Source organism: Hyperolius riggenbachi, chromosome 8, assembly GCF_040937935.1.
Source record: "Hyperolius riggenbachi isolate aHypRig1 chromosome 8, aHypRig1.pri, whole genome shotgun sequence".
Classification (NCBI taxonomy): domain Eukaryota; kingdom Metazoa; phylum Chordata; class Amphibia; order Anura; family Hyperoliidae; genus Hyperolius; species Hyperolius riggenbachi.
Window position 1 is genome coordinate 105,446,972 of NC_090653.1, and position 14,601 is coordinate 105,461,572.

Here is a 14,601-nt window from a genome sequence, read left to right on the forward strand (position 1 = left end):
AGCTTATTTAGGTTAATCAATATTCTCTCTAGCACTGGCCAGGCAGAGTGTGTAGTGGCTGCATACTGACATATAACCTACTCTCTGTATTCCTGACATGAGCGAGATTACACAACGCATTGCTCATGTCTATGGTTACGCAAATGAAATATAAATGCTATTCTGAAGTCTAATCTGGTTTTAAGAGGTTATCACTTAGGCAAACGGCCTCTTGAAGCCTCCAGAAATAAGGCACACAAGTCGGGCTGCTATATAGCAACATGCTTTTTTCAAATAAGAAATCAATAGTGTGCTGTTAAATATCCAGCAGCAGTGTGAAAGATAAAGCTGCCACACATTGATCAACTGTAACAATCAATTTCAGGCAGGATTTGGCAAATGAAAGTTAAATATATGTAAAGCTTGGTGTATTTGCCTTCTTAAAACAGAAGGAAAACTGCAATAGTTCAGCTATAAGTGAACATGTGTGGTTACCCACAATGCACTACTACTAAATATGCAAATTATCCCTTTTCACCCTTGGTAAGCCAAGCAAGCATCCAGAACCACTGGTGTATAGCAAGCCTATAGATTTAAATTTTACACAGCCATATCAACCCCACATGTAGACAGCCTGTTTCGGACTTTTGGTCCAAGCCCTATCTCATACAGCCTTATCAATCCCTGCCATGTACTGATGAGGACCAAAAGTCCGAAACAGGCTGTCTACATGTGGGTTTAAAGCTATAGGCTTGCTATACACCAGAATATACATCTTAATTATTGCAGATTTCCTTCTGTTTTAAGAAGGCAAATACACCAAGCTTTGCTTTTTTTTAGTAGGAGGGCTTTTCGGTCCCTTTTATCCCCCTATACATTCCTAGTAGTTTGGGTCACCCTGAGCTGCTTGGTTACTCTGTTAAATATATGTAAAATCTTAATCGGTTGGAAAATCTTGAACAGCTAGTAGGCAGATCAACCTATGTCTTTCAATAAGGCCTAAACACTATGCAATTTTCACCTCATATCCTAGTTTCGATCAAGAGAAGTTACTTTATTGGGCACAAAAAATCTAAGCCTGGTACACAATCTAACACCAGTAATCTAGTCCAAACTGATACCCTTTCTCAGTCCCAAGAAGATCAGACAGGCTGGAAATCAGAGATCAAAATAAAACAGCCATCAATCCGAGTGAAGATCCAAACAAGTTGGATAGTGTAGTGTTAAGGCCTCTGCCTCTGACACAGGAGACCAGGGTTCGAATCTCTGCTCTTCCTGATCAGTAATATGCCAGCACAGATTTAGTAAAGAGACCTTGCACAAGACTCCATGCTACTGCCTACTGAGTGTGCCCTAGTGGCTGCAGCTCTGGTGCTCTGCTCTGAGTTCAGCAGTAGAAAAGCGCGATATAAAAGGTTTTGTGTCTTGACCTAAATTTTCTCAATTTTTTTCTCTCAATTCATTTTTGATCTATAGCCAAACAGAAAAGTGATCAGAATTTTATGGGAAAACAAGCATACACGAGTACACTAGCTTTCTTCTACAATCGATCAATGTCAGATCTGAATGTCAATCTGATCTATTGCTTGACAGCAAAATCTACCATGACATCTGGTTATGTGTATGAGCCCTTAGGCCCATTTTCCACGGGACCCTGAAAGCAGTGAATACATCTCCGGTCAGCTGCTCCTGTGTACTGGCTGGGCATTTGCTAGCCACCTTTGAAAGGTGGCTTCCCCGCAGAGTCACAACTGAGTGCGACCGTGGCCATTCTTAGGCACATCAACTCATTTAACGCCACTGTATGTCAAACAATAACACGTGTGGTGTTAGAAACTGTGCCATTCGGCTGAGGGAAATTGCAGCAATCGTAGCAGGCAATCGTAGCTGGCAGCTGAGAGGCTAAATTGCCTGGAAAATGAGCCCAAGACATAACTTAGCCATTAATAATTCAATAATAGTCTGATCCAGCAAACAATCCATTGGGTAGCAGTGAATGATGTGCCCACATTGTCCCTCTTGATCTTAATTCGTTTTAAGTAGAAATCTAATTGATTTCTGATCAAACTGCTAATGCAGAACCACTAGATGCAGCTCAGTCATATGCAGCAACTTATCCACCATTACTAATCTTCCCACCTGCTCAATTGAAACTTATTTCTGTACCCAGTCGTCCCTTAAATCAATATAACGCCTGAAATCAACCATAAGTTATCTGATGATAAGCGTTGGGGCAACAGACTCATGGCAGTGGATACACATACGCCACCTACATCAAAAGCACATGGAGCAGCAGATTATGATTAGAATTGCCACACAATGACTGACATTGATTCAGTAACGATATAATACAGCACCAGAACAATAGTTTGCATTGACTACTTTGCAGCCTGCAAGCTATCTTATGTGAACTGAACTGGTTAGGCCAAAATTAGATATTTGAAAAAGACCACTAAAGTACAAGAACTTTATAATGCTATCCACACATTCTGCAATAGGCAGCCCGACTTGGCAAATAATTGCTATGTTCCTGATCAGGCATCAAGCATGGGATAGCAATCGTTTTATCTCTTTGCATTACTCAATGTCAATAAGATTTCACTAAAAATCTGTACAGAAAATTGATCAGCTCTTCACTACCAATATCTTAATGCCTAGTACACACCATACAATTTTCTGTTCGATTTTGTGGAAGATTTTCTGTAATTAGATTATTTTCTGTAAAGTACTGGTAGAGACTGGTTATCTCTGGTGCATTGTCTTCTGGTCATCTCCTGCTGAGTAGAACAATGCTTAATTGCTAGGCAGATAGATGGTTAGATAGATAATTTCCAACATGTTGGAAATTATCTATCTGGCAGGTATATCTAACAAAATTCTTGCAGAAAATTGTACAACTGGATGTGGTACAAAGTTGTGCAGACATTGGCCAGGAACAGTTTCTTGCTTACCACACCTCCCACTGTTGGAAGAAAAAAAAAAACAGCGGTCGTTTTATAATGCAAAAACGCATTAAATGTGAGTGTGTCCACTAACATGAGCTTCCAGTAGCATTTCAACAATGTGGAAAAATGAAGGAGTGTGTGAGTGGGTTAAAGGGGAACTTCAGCCTAAACAAACATACTGTCATCAAGTTACATTAGTTATGTTAATTAGAATAGATCGGTAATATAATCTCTTACCCACCCCGTTTTAAAAGAACAGGCAAATGTTTGATTCATGGGGGCAGCCATCTTTTTGGTTGAAAGGAGGTGACAAGGAGCAGGAGACACAGTTGCAACTATCCTGTGTCCTGATTACCCCTCCCAGTTGCACATGCTAGGCTTCAAATGTCAAGTTCAAAATGTAAAAAAAAAATAAAAAAAAAATTGCACCAAAACAGCAGAAAGAACAACCACCTCAGAAATCCCTTAATGCTTTGCACAGCATCAGGGGAAAAAAGCCCAGGCAGTTTTCTTCTGTGCAACTAAAAATGAGGCTTGTATAAGAGAAACGAAGTTCTGATGCTGTGAAACTGTTAAAGAGAACCCGAGGTGTGTTTAAAGAATGTTATCTGCATACAGAGGCAGGATCTGCCTATACAGCCCAGCCTCTGTTGCTATCCCAAACCCCACTAAGGCCCCCCTGCACTCTGCAATCCCTCATAAATTAACAGCCGTGCTGTGAGGCTGTGTTTACATCTGTAGTGTCAGTCTCAGCTGCTCCCCCGCCTCCTGCATAGCTCCGGTCCCTGCCCCCGTCCCTTCCCTCCAATCAGCAGGGAGGGAAGGGATGCAGGAGGGGACTGAAGTTCTGCAGGAGGCGGGAAGAGCAGCAGACTGACACTATAGAGATAAACACAGCCAGCTCTGACAAGCTGTTTGTCAGCAGCGTGGCTGTGATTTATGGAGGGATTGCAGAGTGCAGGGGGACCTTAGGGGGGTTTGGGATAGCAACAGAGGCTGGGCTGTATAGGCAGATCCAGCCTCTGTATGCAGATAATATTCTTCAAACCCACCTCGGGTTCTCTTTAAAGAAACACCAAGCCTTTTCAGTGCTGCTGAGTCGATTTTTAGTCCGAAGGCTCACTGTAAAGCAAACTGTAGAGTTATTCATCATCTTTCACTATTTATTATGAGCCAGATTCAAACTGGATGCAATATCCAGACATTTCAGGTACCCATGGACACGATAATTAGGTCAGCTGCATGTGCCAATATCAGCTGTTTTGTTTGACCTGCTGCAAGCAAGATCTTTTGTTACATCCGTGAAAGAACTGTTCTTGGCCAAAACCTAAATCCAATGGGATGGACACCTGCTTCTGAGCACAGGGGAGCATCAAGTCAACCTGGGGGCAAACAACTAGGCCTGAAAGATTAAAGATGAAATTTAAACCGAAATCACAATCACCAAGATCACAATTTCAGAATCGTCATTTCCGCGTAGGGGAAGTTTGATGAAGCGGTTTCATACTTCCCCTAAGTCCCGGCTAGTGTGGCCCGTAGCATCAGCAGTGTTGGACATACCTTCCGCACGAACCCAAAACTGTCCAGCTTCCATCGCCGCCTGCCGGCTCTTGTGCACGGCATATTTCCTGGTTCCTGTGTGTCACATGACATACAGGAAGTATGCCGTGCATTAGAGAGAAGAAGTGGATATGCGGGCATCACTGAACTTGTGCTGGAAGTTATAACTAGCATTGCTGCTTGGGGGCCTGAGGGGCCACACAGAGAGAGAAACAGAGGGGGGTACAGAGAGACACAGAACAGGCACAGAGAGAGACCCAGAGGGAACACAAAGAGATAGTGGGGGAAAAAAGCTTGATTTGAAGGAAATCGAGAATCAAAATCGTGATTTCAGACAGGAATCGCTTAATTCATTTTTTTTCCTAAAATCGTTCAGGCCTACAGGCAACTGGTATTGTTTAAAGTGGAGCTGGACTCTTGCACAGGACTGTAGAAATACATAGAGAAATGCACCGTGTGTATTAACCACCTTGGCGGTATGGACGAGCTCAGCTTGTCCAGTACCGCCAGGCTGAATATCTCAGCCCCTGGTGGGTCTTTTGACAATTTTTTTTTTTTAAAACACGCAGCTAGCACTTTGCTGGCTGCGTGTTTTACTCGATTGCCGCAGATCCGCCACGAAAGAGGGGCCCCCCCAGACCGATTGCGCAGTCTGGCCAATCACCGCCAGACTGCGATAAGGGGTGGATTGGGATCGGGGGGTGGATCGGCATGGCGACGGGGGAAGCCCTAACAGGAAATCCCGTTCAGAGCGGGATTTCCTGTTGGGTATGGTCGCCGGAGGCGATCGGAGGGGTGGGTGGGATAGCGCAGGGAGGAGGGAATCATGTAGCTAGCGCTATCTACATGATAAAAAAAAAAGTGAAAAAACCCACCCGCGGCTGAGCGCCGCAAAACAAATTAAACGCCAGGGTGGTTAAGAGAGTTTAGCCTGTTTAATTCCCCCTTGTTTATGTCTAATCATAAGTTGGCAGATAAGGCCATTTGAAAGCACAGGCTGTTGACAATTGTCAAAAGTAGAAACAATGCAGATTTTAGGATTTGTATAAGATGTAACAAAGAAATGTTTGTTTTTTTTTGTTCAAAGGTTAATATGCTGTTGCATATCTTTTAGAGCAGAGAGGACATTCTGAGTTCAGGTCCGCTTTAAAATAAATATGGCCGCCTCCACATAGCTCTCGCTACAGTTGTCCTTTAGGGCTCGTTTCCACTATCGCAAATCCGCATGCGTCCAACGCATGCGGATTCACACATGTAATGCAAGTGGATGGGCCTGTTTCCACTGTAGTGTTGTTGAGGTGCATATTTTTCAGCGGTGAAAAAATGCACAAAAGAGCCGCAGAATTCGCCTGCGAGTGGAATGCATGCGAATCGCATGCAATGTATTTAATAGGGAAATCGCATGCGTTTTCCCCATGCGTTTTTTGCCGCAAATTCGCATAGGTACCAATGTAAATTCACACAGGCAGTGACATGGTTAAAATCGCATATACCCTCACCTATGCGAAATCACGGCAAAAAACGCATGGGGAATCGCATCCGCATGCGATTTCATCAGCGGTGGAATCCAGGCGATTCCGCACCGCAATAGTGGAAACGAGCCCTCATTCTAACCACACATAAGGTAATTTAAGCTACATACACCCTACATTTTTATCACTCAAATCCTTCTTTCCTGTTTGCTTTGGGTGGCAATCTAGCATAGGTATGGTTGACGCACCCCCTTAACATCCCTGGCGGTCAATTTCCCCAGGATTTCTTTGCAAAAAGTGATCCATTTAATTTCAACTAATTTTTAAGCTTTTTTTTTTTTTTTTTTAAATATTGCATTCTATACAGGTTGTTCTATTGAATTAAATACAAAAAAAGAGCACATCCGCTGAGGGACATAGAAGACGACACTAAGGAAGCTATTGGAAATACACGACGAGGGATCAGCACGCTATAGGGCGAGTATAAGACCCCTCCCCCATAGCTCCCTCGTGTGCGTGATGCAGAGTCTGCATTGGAAGCTAAGCTTCCATTCAGGGCAGTTTCTAGGCTAAATTGGTCCAAGAGCAAGGGGGTAAAAATTGCGACCCCCAACTTCAGAATAGGTAGACTGGTATAGGTGCCACCCAGTATAGGTTAGTCAGCTATAAGTGCCCAAGCATAGGTAGCCAGGTATAAGTGTACCCAGTATAGCCAGGTGTAGGTGCCCCAGTATAGGATAACCAGGTATAAGTATCCCCAGTATAGTTAGCCAGCTATAGTTGCCCCCACCATCCCTGCAGATCCCCCGGCAGCGCTGTGAGAAGAACATGTGGAATATTACTCACCGTGCCTCTCTCCAGCGATCCTCCGCCACATACAGCTCTGGTCTACTGTCCACAATAACGGGTTGTGGCTTGATGACTGTTCATCAGGGTAATGCCACTGCAAGTAACTTCTCTGCTACACCAGCTCCATGTGGGCTTCCCTAGGACTGATGGATGCAAGCTGGTATACTGTGGGAAGCACAAATCGCCAATCACAGCGTGCTGACAGGCATCCATCAGTCCTAGGGAAACCCACAGCAAAAGCAAGCAAAAAAGCAAAGCAGCAGGGAGAAAAACAAAACAAAAAGGGGAGCAGAGCAGTTTTAAATCTCCCTTGTGGCATGGACGAGCCTGACTCGTCCTTACCACTACCAGCAACTTTTAGCTAAACGAGTCGTCCTTACCGCCAAGGAGGTTAAGGGGCCAGAGACTGCTGGTATGCAAGTGGTTAAAGAAATGGTCGATGGGCGCGACAGAGAACCTGAGGTGGGTATCTGCCATCAATATTAGGACACAGAGGCACATTGGGCATGCAATGCCCAGCCTCTGTGTCCTTATAGTACGCCCAAAGCCCCCCCCCCCCTCGCGCTCTAATGTCCCCCAATATAAAAACTGCCAGGCTAGCGACACACAGATTGTCACTAGTCGGCTGTTTACCTTTCTGCTGCCATTCACAGCCACCTCCTCTATAGCGCGGCTCCCCGCCTGCGTCCCTTCCCTCCCCGCCTCTGTAAGCTTCCTCCAAACTGCTTACAGAGGTGAGGAGGGAAGGGAAGCAGGCGGTGAGCCACGCTATAGGGGAGGTGGGGGAGTGGAAGTGAATGGCAGCAGAAAGGTAAACCGACAACTAGCGAAAATCTGCATGTCGCTAGCCTGGCAGTTTTTAAATTGGGGGACAGCAGAGCGCAGGGGGGAGCCTGGGGACACACTATAAGGACACAGAGGCTGGGCATTGCATGCCTAATCTGCCTCTGTGTCTTAATATTGATGGCAGAAACCCACCTCCAGTTCTCTTTAATGCTGTGGCTTTATTAAATATGATCTTTTGATCTGAATTATTTTAGTGAAAATAAGATAGTTCAATGAAAATTGCACCGTTAACGGGCACCTACAGACATCGGGCAAAGGAGATAAGGCCCCAATCACACTTCTATGAGCAGAGACTGTGCATGCATTTTTGCACGTTTTCCAGACTCCAAGCAGGTTTGCATACAAAAATACATTAACATTTTTTCACAGCAGCACAATGTATAAAAACAAAATTTAAAAATTAGAATGCTTAATTTCCAAAGGGATGCAACTCGCTGCCTGAAATTCTTCTATGCACACGAATGAAAAATTGCATGCAATATGAACCACCTTGAACCATTCTTTAATAATGGGTGTGCAGCATTTTGCACTTTCCGATACTGAAAGACACATGTAAACCCTAAGCAAGGTAACTTTAAGTACCCCTGAAACCGGAAAAACCTATTGCTTGAAGCCCATAATTGGCTAGGTTACCTGTACCTGACTGTGCTGCCACTGCTCATTGTCCTCAGCAGGGCTGAGTCGGTACAAAAATCATCCGCATCCTCATTTTATTAACCCACTAACTCAGACTCTGGCTCCAGCTACCCAAAATTGATCCTACTCCTCAACGCCACAATCCTTGCAGGGATATGGAGTGGGTACAAATATCAAATGACTCCAACTTCTCCGTTTATGAGAACACTGACTCCAGGTTTACAGGGTTCCCTGTGCCAGTCCTATACACTCCATAGGCACCCAGAAGATCCTCTGAGCAGTGCAGAGCAATTGTGAACTGCGCAGGCAAGAATTCCAGACTGAATCTGTGCAGTGAATGTGCGCTTGCTTTCACTGTTCTCGCACAATTTGTAACTGCACCTCCACAGTTCTCAGTTCTCCGCCTGGGAGAAAATGTATTTGACTGGAAGATACTGTTAAATATAAGGAAAACAGGGGGACCCCTCAAGGAAAGGAGCAGCGGCAAAACACTCTGGAGCAGGTAATCTGGGCAATATTCAGAAATTTTGTTCAGTCCAGGGGTACTTTTGTTTAAGATTGGCTTACTGTCATTCAAATCCTTGCACAATCTGGGCCCTGGATACCTGAAGGACTTGTTGCAACTGCATCACACCCCCCACAATCTTAGATCAAAAGGACGTAACACCTTGGTCACCCCCAGAGTCCACCTCAAAACCTTTGGAGACGGAGCCTTTTGTCATGCTGCCCCTACACTTTGGAACTCCCTGCCACACCCAATCAGGACAGCTCCATCCTTGGAAGCATTTAAGTCTAAACTGAAAACCTACCTTTTCAGTCTGGCATTCATGAACATCTGACTATCTCCTCTGTAACACAACCCAGCCTGCAACCCTGTATTAATCTGAGACACAGCTATGCGCTTTGAGTCCTATGGGAGAAAAGCGCTTTACAAATGTTGTTACTTTATAGCTGGTCATACACTAAAGAAAACCATCTAATTGGGCAAAAAAAAAAAAATTGTATTTCATCTGACCAGTGATTAACATAACAAGAACCAACACGGTGTTTTTTGTGATGTCAATCCCGGTCTGCTTGTAAACACAGATACAGGGAGTGCAGAATTATTAGGCAAGTTGTATTTTTGAGGAATAATTTTATTATTGAACAACCACCATGTTCTCAATGAACCCAAAAAACTCATTAATATCAAAGCTGAATATTTTTGAAAGTAGTTTTTAGTTTTAGCTATTTTAGTGGGATATCTGTGTGTGCAGGTGACTATTACTGTGCATAATTATTAGGCAACTTAACAAAAAACAAATATATACCCATTTCAATTATTTATTTTTACCAGTGAAACCAATATAACATCTCAACATTCACAAATATACATTTCTGACATTCAAAAACAAAACCAAAACAAATCAGTGACCAATATAACCACCTTTCTTTGCAGGGACACTCAAAAGCCTGCCATCCATGGATTCTGTCAGTGTTTTGATCTGTTCACCAACAACATTGCGTGCAGCAGCAACCACAGCCTCCCAGACACTGTTCAGAGAGGTGTACTGTTTTCCCTCCTTGTAAATCTCACATTTTATGATGGACCACAGGTTCTCAATGGGGTTCAGATCAGGTGAACAAGGAGGCCATGTCATTAGTTTTTCTTCTTTTATACCCTTTCTTGCCAGCCACGCTGTGGAGTACTTGGAGGCGTGTGATGGAGCATTGTCCTGCATGAAAATCATGTTTTTCTTGAAGGATGCAGACTTCTTCCTGTACCACTGCTTGAAGAAGGTGTCTTCCAGAAACTGGCAGTAGGACTGGGAGTTGAGCTTGACTCCATCAACCCAAAAAGGCCCCACACACTCATCTTTGATGATACCAGCCTAAACCAGTACTCCACCTCCACCTTGCTGGCGTCTGAGTCGGACTGGAGCTCTCTGCCCTTTACCAATCCAGCCACGGGCATATCAATCTGGCCCATCAAGACTCACTCTCGTTTCATCAGTCCATAAAACCTTAGGAAAATCAGTCTTGAGATATTTCTTGGCCCAGTCTTGACATTTCACCTTGTGTCTCTTGCTCAGTGGTGGTCGTCTTTCAGCCTTTCTTACCTTGGCCATGTCTCTGAGTATTGCACACCTTGTGCTTTTGGGCACTCCAGTGATATTGCAGCTCTGAAATATGGCCAAACTGGTGGCAAGTGGCATCTTGGCAGCTGCACGCTTGACTTTTCTCAGTTCATGGGCAGTTATTTTGCTCCTTGGTTTTTCCACACGCTTCTTGCAACCCTGTTGACTATTTTGAATGAAACGCTTGATTGTTCAATGATCACACTTCAGAAGCTTTACAATTTTAAGAGTGCTGCATCCCTTTGCAAGATATCTCACTATTTTTGACTTTTCTGAGCCTGTCAAGTCCTTCTTTTGACCCATTTTGCCAAAGGAAAGGAAGTTGCCTAATAATTATGCACACCTGATATAGGGTGTTGATGTCATTAGACCACACCACTTCTCATTACAGAGATGCACATCACCTAATATGCTTAATTGGTAGTAGGCTTTCGAGCCTATACAGCTTGGAGTAAGACAACATGCATAAGGAGTATGATGTGGTCAAAATACTCATTTGCCTAATAATTCTGCACTCCCTGTATATATTGTATGGCTGGCTTACTGACAAAGTAGCGGAAACAAATAACCAAGGAACACAATAAGTAGCAGATTGGTTTGAGTTAGTAGCTCAATCTGACAGAACAGCAGTCTGAACATCAGGGCTGTGGAGTCGGATTCGAGGAGTCAAAGCAATTTTGGGTACCCGGAGTCGGAGATTTCATAAACTGAGAAGTCGGATGATTTTGTACAAAATCCACAGCCCTGGTAAGTATTAGACTAAGGAGTCGGAAGATTTTTGTACCAACTCCACAGCCCTGCTGCACATCCACTCAGGCCTTTGGAGTCAGAGGAATTTTGGGTACCTGGAGTTGGAGGTTTTATAAACTGAGGAGTCTGATAATTTTTGTACCAAATCCATCGCCATGGTAAGTATGAGACTAAGGAGTCTGAGACATTTTTGGTTCCTGTTTGCAGTAGGTAGTGTCCCATATACACTGGGCAGTGTATATATAGAAGACTCCTGTATATACAGGGGAGCGTCCTGTAGTGGTGTTGTACAGTGTGTAGGCTGAAGATGAAAATGGTGGTGGTGCCGCTCTCTGGAAGCCACTGGATAGTGGTGCAAGTATCTGTATAGACAAGGGGTGGGGGGAATGGGAGGAGAGAGAGAGCGCACTCAGTGGTGCTTTCAAACCGGATCGGTCACATAAGCTAAGATCTATGGAGATCAGCTGATGTGACCGATCCGGTTTGAAAGCACCACTGCTGCCTGCGTCCCCGGCATAGAGAGGGACAACGCTAGACTGCTGACAGACCCATATGGGCTAGTCAGTCCTAAAGGTGAGATAATTCCCCGGCAGGCTTGCCAGGGACAACTGCTACCCTTCTGAGTGCGCTCTCCTCTCTCTCCTCCCATTCCCCCCACCCCTTGTCTATACAGATTTTTGGTTCCTGGAGTCGGAGGTTTCATACACTGAGTCGTTGGATTTTAGTACCGACTCCACAGCCCTGCATCCACTGCCACACAATTGGAGAGCACGGATTATTATGTGTGGGCTTAGTGAACATCTGCAAGGTGCTTGTATGTTCTCCCCACATCCACGTGGGTTTCCACCGGGCACTCCGGCTTCCACCCACATTCCAAGAGCATACAGATAAGTTAATTGACTTCCCCCCCAAATTGGCCCTAGGGTAGGGATTAGATTGTGATCTCCACTGAGGTACAGATAGTGACAACACTATATATACTCTGTAAAGCACTGCAGAAGAGGTCAGTGCTATATAAATATGGCGCTAGTCTACTTCAGGGAACCGAGCAGGAAACCCCATAAGGAACAGTTCTCCAATCACAACACCCTATACAACACAAAGGGTATCATTCATAAAGCATTTCCGCATGCGGAAATGCTAAAAACAGCTGACTTTACCGACCACTCGGCAAAGTCAGCATTCATAAAGGCTCTTTCCGTATGAAAAAATTACATTCCCGTGCAGAGCGATACATTTCCGCCTTGTGCGGAGTTTTTCTAGATTAATCTAGAAAAAGTAACCAACACATCCATTCATAAACATTAGAGCAAGCGGTATCTGGAAGAAAAATACCGCTTGCCAGGCCAAACCATTTAGATAAATATCTTAGACTCTAAATTAGTTTTATTTAATGATCCTTTAGTTTTGAAATTTAACACCACAAGACTAGATATGCTCCTTCTACTTTTATTGTGGAGTATTTATATGTTTGTAATATTTTTACTTTCTGTACATCTATGCTGATTGTTAAGAGTATTTTCAATGTTGTTTTATGTTAATATTATAACAATGTTACTGTATGAATATGTCCGAAACATATTGTTTGTAAAAAATTTTAAAATTCCAATAAAAACGATTGAAATCCAAAATACCGCTTGCTTGACAGTAGCGATAGGCGGGCGGATTACATGTAAATGAATGGGACGGACCTCCCAAGCAGCATCAGGCAGAGGAGCGCACGGAGGGAATAGGGCAGCTTTTATGTTTCCGCATGTCTTCCGCCACACTACCGCCAGCTTCCTCCAGAAAACCTCCGCACTTGTATCGCAACAGGCAACTTCTTTATGACCACCCAGAAGTCTTAATTACCGGTTGCGGAGAAGAACGGTGTTTTCCCGCACTACCGACAGCCTCTTTATGAATGATACCCATTGCGTTGCGATTGGGTAAATTGTGTGGGTGTAGTTTACTACAACATATAGGCCCATACACACGTCGGATTTCCGTGGACGGGTCGTTTGAACGTCCCGTCGTTCAGCCGTTCGCCCGCAAAATCGGGCGTGTGTACAGACTGTTGTTCGCTTGATAAGAGTTTGAGCGATCCGCCCGGCAGATCGCTCAAACTCACTCTTATCAAGCGAACGACAGTCTGTACACACACCCGATTTAGTGGGCGAACGACTGAACGATGGGACGTTCAAACGACCCGTCGTTCACGGAAATCCGACGTGTGTATGGGCCTTATCAGAAACCTAGCAGTTCGTGAGGGTGCCATCCACTGAATCATTTTAGTCAAATTTCCTGATGAGGTTGCCTGCTGGGTTCCCTAAAATAGACTAGTGGCCTAAATACTAATATATGAATAAGCTGGTAAAGAAAGTAGCTTATTCACCTGATATATTGTTAAGAATTACTCTACAAAAATAAATCACCTATAGCAGGTTTTTTTTCCATAACAAATCCTGTCTCTAGACTGCAAGCAAGTGTGTATGTTTCCCCTAGCCTGGAGAGCCTGCATTGTGCTGCATTACACCCCGGGGAAGGTCTACAGCTCTCAGCACACGCTACAGCCTATAGTGGCCATGCTGGGACTTGTAGCTCCTCCGCCGCAAACAGCCCCCAAGGTTGCCCGATTCAGTGTCACCCCGGCCCGATTACACGGCCGCTGCCAGGCTTGCCGGATTCCCCACACCCGCATCCCACTTACGTTGTGCAGCAGAGAAAGCGGCGTGTGCAAGAGCGAAGAGCCCAACCCCCACCAGCCCTTTCCAGAACGAGGACGCCATGACTCCGGAGCTCCTCCACTCCCCGACAATGCAATCAGCCGGGCCGCTCTCCGTGACGTGCTAAAGCTGCGACCGCGCTTCATTACGAAACATGTCTCGCCAGCCATAGAACAGTCATGCGCGTCGCCGCCATCTTGTGGTTGCTGTTGTAGCAGCAGCCTGTGAAGAAGCTAATTCTATTTCTTTCATGCCAATGAGGGTGCAGTTTGTTTCTTGTGTGGCTTGGTTTTATTATTATTATTTATATAACGCCAACATCTTCTGCAGCGCTGTACATTGTACAAAACAAATAATGGGGAACAAATATACATAGGAAAGACAAGACACTGTACAGTAATGACATTGAATAGTAGAAATACAAATACATAGTTGATGTGTAGTTGGTACATGTGCATATCAGGGGTGTAGCAATAGCCATAGCAGCTGCTATGGGGCCCTGGAGAAGAGGGGCCCAGGTGGCACTTAATTTATTCACCATTAACTGTGGTGTTTCTCTACCCTCTGACTTTGTCTCTGTGCTCATGAACTATGTGCAGTGTTGATTGCATGAGAATATAAATTGCCCAATTAGCTCATGTTCATAGGGTAGGGGCAGGTGGCATTGCTTAAAGAGAACCTGTAACAAAAAGAGTTCCCCTGGGGGGTACTCACCTCGGGAGGGGGAAGCCTCAAGGTCCCA

The 14,601-nt window shown here is 44.6% G+C and overlaps 1 protein-coding gene across 1 annotated transcript in view; it reads right to left on the minus strand.

Moving 5' to 3' along the window:
- The window catches only part of MMGT1 (membrane magnesium transporter 1), a 30,416-nt gene extending 16,427 nt beyond the window's left edge, over positions 1–13,989 (minus strand). The window contains exon 1 of the mRNA XM_068250968.1: positions 13,844–13,989. Within this exon, the coding sequence (XP_068107069.1) occupies positions 13,844–13,922 (79 nt within the window). The 5' untranslated portion in view covers positions 13,923–13,989. The remainder of the gene's footprint in view (positions 1–13,843) is intronic.
- Positions 13,990–14,601: the final 612 nt, after the last annotated feature.